This window comes from Amphiprion ocellaris, chromosome 17 (assembly GCF_022539595.1).
Source record: "Amphiprion ocellaris isolate individual 3 ecotype Okinawa chromosome 17, ASM2253959v1, whole genome shotgun sequence".
Taxonomy (NCBI): Eukaryota; Metazoa; Chordata; class Actinopteri; family Pomacentridae; genus Amphiprion; species Amphiprion ocellaris.
The window spans coordinates 21,666,395-21,675,285 of NC_072782.1; the positions used below are offsets into that span (position 1 = coordinate 21,666,395).

Below are 8,891 nucleotides of genomic sequence, written 5' to 3' on the forward strand. Positions count from 1 at the left end.
TGTACATGTGCAAGGAGCAGAAGGCGCGCTTGCAAACTTGGAGAAGACAAAATCTATGTCATATGGACTCTCTGAGGCATGGAATGTATAATATTGTCCCCTTGCAGATGAGCACATGGACGGCTGAGGAAACCATGGATGCGTAGTTGTCATTGTTGTACTACTTTTGTTCCGCACTTTAAAAAATCCATTTCACTCATGTGCAGTACACCAGCATCCATGTCTTCTGCCCATGCACATTACTGCTGTTGTAGAGTACTGACTGTGTAGACGCAAATTTTCCGGGGAGGTTTTCATAGGGTCCACAAACTTTGCTGAGATAACGAAATTTACGTCACACAGACCATCACATACTCACAGATTCGGAAAGTATGACGCTGTGTGTCCATAGGATTTCCACACTTTAGATTCTTGTCCATGTAAGCGGCTGTACAATACATTCTGGTTGCAGCGTGTTGTGTTTGAAGAGACGGTGCTTCTCCTTGGCACCTCCTCATTTGCATAATGTTGAAGTCTACACTGTTGCTAATCAGGGGCAACCAGCACAACTCAACACCTGTGGAAAATTTAAGGTGCTGCATCATGCTGGTTTGAAATCTGGAAGCAGCCTTCAGTGAAGCATTCACATTAATTTAAACATCCACACAGTCACCCAATTACGGTTAAGTTCCATTCTCACTTGCCGTTTGGTTAGTGTTAGGAAAGTATCATGCTTTGACTTTGCTCTTCATTTAACATTTACCCCTTGTTTGTTATTGTCTTGTAAAACTTACTGTACATTTAATCTACAACTAGGGCTTTTTCGGTTATCCTTCTTTAACATGTTCCTACTTGTTAGTTACTGTTATGCACCAAAACACTACATCAAACTCCTTGTATAAAACACATTCTGATTCCTCTCTTCCATTTTCTGGGTGATGTATCCCAACACATCTAATATCATCGAACAACATCTATTGATCAGCTGAAAAGGAGTGACAGTAAAAGAATAAAATAAATGGCACTAAATTGGTTAGAAACATTTGTGATTTGTCCCAAACCAATGTAATCAGGGAGAAAATACTAATTTAAGTTGAGAATGCAGTTTAGTTGTGCAGGAACATTATTTTTGGGAGACAGGACTGGTACCATTAACCTGTAGCGAAAAAACCTTTTAGTGTTATAATTTTATGAAAGGTCCATTCTAATGTTTTTAATTGAAGCAGAGGAAAGACATAGCTATTTGAGTTTGGTTTTATTATTTTTAAGCAACTAAAATGCCTACAAATCAAAGTGCCATATTTTGTTTTCAATGTCACTCATAATGTGCTTAATTAAGACATTAATGTGGTCAACAGGTGCATTTATTACCTGTTTTCTGCTTGTTTTTTCTCAGAAATGGAGATGATTTTTAAATAGCGCAGACTTTGTTTTCAGGTCCAAAGCTAAAGAATATTGTTGTGTAGGTGATAGAGAGTGGATTACCTCTTTGTGTCCTCTGGACCTTTGCATTCCTCGCCTCTACATACAACTATAGCTTGCAGGCCCAGCAGCCCAACACATGTGGAAAAATGCCTCAGTCAGTGGTTTCCTTTGACAGTGAAATGCTTACGGGCAGGCCAGAGGGGCCGGCGGCGTTTCTAGGCGATGCGATGACCCGGTGGCTTTGGTGCAAGCCAACTGTGATGACGAGAGGCTTTCTATTGTGCTGTGAGCCTCTGCGTTTGGCCTTTGCCAGAGTATAAAAGCTTGGGTCGAGCGCTGACGGGACCAGCACGAGCCAGCCTCCCTCACACGGCACTGCAAGCTATACTAACGCAGGTAAGGACCCACAGACATACGCAGCAGAACATCCAGCACAGTGCAGAGGGACACATCCAGAGCCTGGGCTCAGTCCCTGCCAAAGCTCCCTCCTGGGGAAAGGCAGCCCAAGCAGAAGCCAATGAGCACATAAACCCCCCAAACACTCCAACCCCTCTGACAGTGTTGACACCTCGCTGCCTGGGCCACGTTAAACCTCCATTTCTCTTTCCCCCTCTGTAATCCTGTCACTTCCATTTACACCTCTATTTCTGTTCATGCCATCTCTCTCGCCCAGACTCTCCTGAAGCCCCTCACCATGTCTCAGACTGCCAAGTCCGCCTCCAGCCAGGGCACCGATGCCAAGGACAAGGGAGCCCCAGCTCCAGCTGCCTCCAGCAAGGCCACCAAGACCGGAGAGCCTGGCATGGGATCCTACAGAGTGAGTCACTGCTGCAGCGTCAGACAGCTGCTTTCTGCACTGCCTGAACATTTTATTTCATTTTATCTGAAAGGTTTGTTCACACAAATTACAAACAGCAGAATCTTTAATTTATGTGCTTAACACAGACATAGGATTTTAGATGGTGGTGAATGAAAAACAGTAAGTTTTATTTATTTATTTTTTTGTAGAAACCTGGTTTAAGTAAGAAAAACTGTGACCAGAATAATTTTATAGACACAGAGTTTTTTATAGATTCACCACAAACAATATTCACCATTATTGCACTGAGGTTGTAGGAAAATGGGAGCTTGTTGTTTTTGCTAAATAGTGCTGTGATTAATGACATGGATTTTAGAACAGCAGCAACCCCACTTGTGCAAAGAAGAATGCTCAGCTATAGGTCAAAAACAAGCACGATTATTACATAATCATTATGTCTTTATTAACTGATTATCATACAAGCTTTATTTTAATGTTGCTGCAAACTGAGGTGGAGTTCATGTTAAATAACTTCATATACTACAGTGTAGCCAGTGACAATGCCTCATATTTGTAACATAATAATGTGTTCATCAGTAAAATCTTAATTTGCAAAGCAACTGTAGCTTCAAAATAACTGTAGCAATGTAAATGTAATGTAGTACAAGCATAAACTCGCATAAATGGAAATACCAGACTACTTGAAGTGGATTTAATTATTTAATCAGTTCTCATTAAAAGACTCAAGTAAAAATCTTGCAATAAATATTCAACTTTAAGTAAAAAGGTATTATCAGCAGAATGTATTTAATCAGCAAAACTAATAACACTGCTTTAGGTGGAGCTGCTTTTAATATGTTATGCAGTTTAGTCTACTAGTTGCCGATCTGAGGGTTGGGCCCCACCAAAGCACCACATGATTAATCACAGGGGTTGTGATTAATAACACTGTTTCCGTCTTTCTTCCAACCTTTGATCTGTGATTGTTAAAATGGTTGATAAATAATGATTTATTTGAAATAGTTTAACAATGTGCAGAGTTTGTACCTGCACTGAGGGATTTTTTGTTTCCTCTAAAGCGATTTTATCCAACTCTAAGGAAAGTCACCAGCACCAGTGTGATAAATACTGACAGTTTCTAAATATACACGATTTCTAACCAGTTTTTAAATTTTTGGTTTCAGTTACTCATACATAACAGACATTTTTATTACCAAATGGTCAGAAGTAATAGAAAGATGCTGAAATTTCTTAATCTTTTTACTCTACGTGGATTTATCATGCTTTCTGTCTGAGCAAGAAAGACCATCACAGCGCTGTATTTTATGACCCTAACATGTGTTTTACCTGTGATGTTTCCTGTGTGCAGATCATGCTGTTTGACCAGGAGAACTTCCAGGGCAGGATGATCGAGGTCCAGAATGAGTGTATGAACGTGTGTGACCGTGGCATGGATAGAGTGCGTAGTATCATTGTGGAGTGCGGCCCGTAAGTGGACACGTACACAAACCTGATTTAAGCAGCTTCAGTGCAGTCAGACCAACTCTGATTTACCTCTATTCAATTATATTCCACTGTTCTTTACTGTGGTGTTTCCTCTAATTCTGCTCTCTCCCTTCTCATCCCTGCACCTCCCCCCCGTGCCCTGCATCCCCCCTCACTCCTCCAGCTTTGTTGCCTTTGAGCAGACTAACTTCCGTGGGGAGATGTTCATCCTGGAGAAGGGAGAGTATCCTCGCTGGGATACCTGGAGCAACTCCTACCGCAGCGACTGCCTCATGTCCCTTAGGCCCATCCGCATGGTACGTCCATGAGCCCAAGTGCTTTCCAGTAGAGAGATTATTTTCCCAGCAAGGAGGCTAGAACATGACAAGTTTTTTTTAATATACACTACTGTTCAACGTCTGGGTCTGGGGTTTTTTTTTTTTTCAATGAAGATAACATTACATGAATCAGAAATACAGTCTAGACATTGTTAATGTGATAAATGACTATTCTAGCTGGAAAGGGCAGATTTTTAGTGGAATATCTCCATAGGGGTACAGAGGAACATTTCCAGCAACCATCACTCCTGTGTTCTAATGCTACATTGTGTTAGCTAATGGTGTTGAAAGGCTAATTGATGATTAGAAAACCCTTGTGCAGTTATGTTAGCTCATGAATAAAAGTGTGAGATTTCATGGAAAACATGGAATTGCCAGGGTGACCCCAAACTTTTGAACAGTAGTGTACAGATTTACCTGAATAAACTAAATATTGACGGTATTATATGTTATATAAATTTACCTGACTAATTTAGATGTTAGGGCATCTACCCTACAAAATAGTTAGTTTCATATGCTAATATTATACTAGAAATTTTATATGATAACATCAGCATTTTAATTGTCACATCTCAGTACAGCAGAGGATAGCTGGAATTTATGAAGTCCAGTGTTGCAAATGTCTGCGTTGAATTTCACAGCTGGCCACACAGATCAACACTGCCACCTGCAGAGTCACAGTGTCACTACAAAAACCAATGCATAAACAGGGTCTCCATGGGGTTCATGTGATTTTCTCTCACTGACTCCTTGTTTCCACCCTGCAGGACAGCATGGAGCACAAGATCTGCCTGTATGAGCTCTCCGACTTCAAGGGCAACAAGATGGAGATCCAGGAGGATGATGTGCCCACCCTCTGGGCGCACGGCTTCTGTGACAGAGTGGGCAGCGTGAGGGTCCCTGGTGGAGCGTAAGAGCACGCATTTATTATATGTAGCTGCTGAGGTTGATAGAACCTGAGAAAACAGCCCAGAAATAAGTCCATCTGCTCACTTTCCATATATAAATAAAGTGAAGGCTCTGTGCTGTAAACATTGTTTCAGATGAAGCTTGAGAGGAACCCTCAGGCCTCTGCAGTTCCACTACAATGTAGTGGTTCATAAAAAGAAGGATGACATGTCATCACAAGGCTTCAGGCTGACTGCATGCTGTTGTGTTTACAAACATGTATTTTTAGAAAGGAAATTTTCTTCACATTATTATGTCTCCAGTGTTCATTTATCCTGTTACTGTAGCCCCAGTGTTCTTTATTAAAGGTTCTCCATGTGTGTAACCTACTGCATTCATTTAAAAAGTATTCCCATGCTTGATGTTTGGATGATGGAGGTGGTATTCAGCCACCAAGAGGATCCTCAAATCTTTGAATGGCTCAGTAGAACCCTTTAAGGGACCCCTTAAAGCTGTTTAGTGATCAGTAGAACCTTACTGATGACCAGTAGAACTTCCATAAAGGACTGCTGACACCCCTGAAGAACCTCTTAAATGACAACTAATAATGACGACTTTGGAATCTTGTCCAATCACAGTTAAATCTGCTAGAATATTTCTAGGACTGCTGAAAGAACACAGAGAGCCTCCTAAGTGATGCCTAGAACTTTCTCATTCACCAAATTAATCCTGTGACGGCAATTACATGATAATGCTTATAGAGTTACCAGTTCATACCAAAAATACCACTACAGAAACATCCTATAGGAACAGGAGCTATGTAAATACAGAACATTTAAATACAGTACAAAGTTCTGCTATTGCAAACTATGATATGTGCCTGTGCAGAATATGAATGTGTCCCTCTCCATGTCTCCCTCAGCTGGGTGGGTTACCAGTACCCTGGATACAGAGGCTACCAGTACCTGTTTGAGTGTGGTGACTACAGACACTACAACGACTTCTGCGCCTTCCAGCCCCAGATCCAGTCCATGCGCCGTATCAGGGACATGCAGTTCCACCAGAGAGGATGCTTCACCTTCACCTCCGCCAGCAAGTGAATGACGTCTGCTGGTCGCCAGGTGCTGTCATAGCCGCCATGCAGCTCCTCTCAGCTTTTTATCTCTCCAAACAAGCCCTTTCTCCAATCTCCAGTCCTTTCCTGAATCTCCACCATCATCGCTCCATCCCACAGGAAAGACAGAATGAGAGCAAATACACTGGACAACCTTAAGTGACTTTTTATGGTGCTAAAAATAAACATGTGAAAAACCTGAAACCTCCCTGGCTGGATTAACTTTATTCATACTGAGAAATTTATGAAGTGTTTTTACTGAAATTAAGGGGCCGGTTCATACTATTTTAAGATTTTCTTTGATCTGACAATATTCTATTTTGGGGTGATTTTTCAAGCAATTTTTTCAATAATTGCACAGCATAGTTGCATATTTTTTTCAGTTAATTGGTGTATCTTGTTTTCCCAAATCTCAAATAGCAAATATGTATGGGAACTGATTAACACTGTGTATTGGGATAATACAAAGGGCTCTTTACATAAAAGACTAACAAGATAAAATCACAGAAATTTCCTAAGCTTGTAAAATTTATGGAATTTAGGTGGTTTGCTATCACCTTTATTGAGATTAAAGGACCTGTTCAGGATATTTTTCAAATTTCTGACAAAATTCATTTTTGGGTCCTTTTTTAAAGCAATTTACGAAATAATTGCACTGTGTAGGTAAAGGGTGTATTTAGTTTCTCAAATCTCAAAATATCACAACATGTATACATCCATCCATTCGTCCGTTATCTAAACACCGCTTAATCCTCATTAGGGTCGCAGGGGGCTAGAGTCTATCCCAGATGACTTTGGGTGAAAGCAGTGGATACCTTGGACAGATCACCAGTCTATCACAGGGCTACATATAGAGACAAACAATGACACTTGCATTCACACCTATGGACAATTTAGAATTACCAGTAAACCTCAGCATGTTTTTGGACTGTGGGAGGAAGCCGGAGTACCTGGAGAAAACCCACACATGCACAGGGAGAACATGCAAACTCCATGCAGAAAGATCCCAGGAAGGCCAGAATGCGAACCGGGGATCTTCTAGCTGAAGGCAAAAATGCTAACCACCGAACCACTGTGCAGTCACAACATGTATACAGCACATATTAATGACAGAAAGAGGAAATGAGGCAATCAAATACAAAATTGACTTGATCTAACACATATGCGCTGACCGAATGTCATGAAGCATTCAGAAGTCTTTGCCCATTGTTACCTAAACTCCCACAATGCTCTCTGCTTACCTGACCTTGTTCTAACCAACCATCTATCCCACATGGTGATGTGACCCTTGAAATTTTACCCAGTATAGACTTTTTGAAGTTTTCTCTCATGGATTGTCAGTAATCAAATAACACATCCAGGGTGCCAATGCTTAGTACTACACACGTGGACAAAATTTTTGGTACCCCTCGGTTAATGAAAGAAAAACCCACAATGGTCACAGAAATAATTTGAATCTGACAAAATTAATAATAAATAAAAATTCTATTAAAATTAACCAAGCAATATCAGACAATGCATTTGAAGCATGGTTCAACAGAATTATTTTAAAAAATAAACTTATGAAACAGGCCTGGACAAAAATGATGGTAACCCTAGAAAAGATTGAAAATAATGTGACCATAGGGACATGTTCAATCAAGGTGTGTCCTCTAATTAGCATCACAGGTCTCTACAAACTTGTAATCAGTCAGTCGGCCTATTTATAGGGTTACAGTAGTCACTGTGCTGTTTGGTGACATGGTGTGTACCACACTAAACATGGACCAGAGGAAGCCAAGGAGAGAGTTGTCTCAGGAGATTAGAAAGAAAATTATAGACAAGCATGTTAAAGGTAAAGACTATAAGACCATCTCCAAGCAGCTTGATGTTCCTGTGACTACAGTTGCACATATTATTCAGAAATTTAAGATCCATGGGACTGTAGCCAACCTCCCTGGATGTGGCCACAGGAGGGAAGTTGATGACAAATGGAAGAGACGGATAATACGAATGGTAACAAAAGAGGCCAGAACAACCTCTAAAGACATTGAAGGTAAACTCCAAGGTCAAGGTACATCAGTGTCAGATGGCACCATCCGTCATTGTTTGAGCCAATGTGGACTTGATGGGAGATGACCAAGGAGGACACCATTGTTGAAAACAAATCATAAAAAGCCAGACTAGAATTTTCCAAACTGCATGTTGAGAAGCCACAAAGCTTCTGGGGGAATGTCCTATGGACAGACAAGACAAAACTGGAACTTTTTAGCAAGGCACATCAGCTCTATGTTCACAGACACAAAAATGAAGCATATCAAGAAAAGAACACTGTCCCTACTGTGAAACATGGAGGAGGCTCTGTTATGTTCTGGGGCTGCTTTGCTGCATCTGGCACAGGGTGTCTTGAATCTGTGCAGGGTACAATGAAATCTCATGACTATTAAGGTATTCTAGAGAGAAATGTGCTGCCCAGTGTCAGAAAGCTTGGTCTCAGTCGCAGGTCATGGATCTTGCAACAGGATAATGAGCCAAAACACACAGCTAAAAACAGCCAAGAATGGCTAAGAGGAAAACATTGGACTATTCTGAAGTGGCCTTCTATGAGCCCTGATCTAAATCCTATTGAACATCTGTGGAAGGAGCTGAAACATGGCATCTGGAGAAGGAACCTTCAAACCTGAGACAACTGGAGCAGTTTGCTCATGAGGAGTGGACCAGAATACCTGCTGAGAGGTGCAGAAGTCTCATTGACAGTTACAGAAATGGTTTGATTGCAGTGATTGCCTCAAAAGGTTGTGCAACAAAATATTAAGGGTACCATCATTTTTGTCCAGGCCTGTTTCATGAGTTTATTTTAAAAAATAATTCCATTAAACCACGG

At 41.0% G+C, this 8,891-nt stretch overlaps 1 protein-coding gene across 1 annotated transcript; it reads left to right on the forward strand.

Moving 5' to 3' along the window:
• The first annotated feature begins 1,645 nt into the window (after nt 1-1,645).
• Nucleotides 1,646-6,232, forward strand: crybb1 (crystallin, beta B1). Its single transcript, XM_023266537.3, has 6 exons — nt 1,646-1,800; nt 2,078-2,221; nt 3,573-3,691; nt 3,873-4,005; nt 4,794-4,936; nt 5,837-6,232. The coding sequence occupies exons 2-6, from the start codon at nt 2,099-2,101 to the stop codon at nt 6,012-6,014; spliced, it is 696 nt and encodes a 231-aa protein (XP_023122305.1). The 5' UTR covers nt 1,646-1,800; nt 2,078-2,098; the 3' UTR covers nt 6,015-6,232.
• The last annotated feature ends 2,659 nt before the right edge of the window (nt 6,233-8,891 follow it).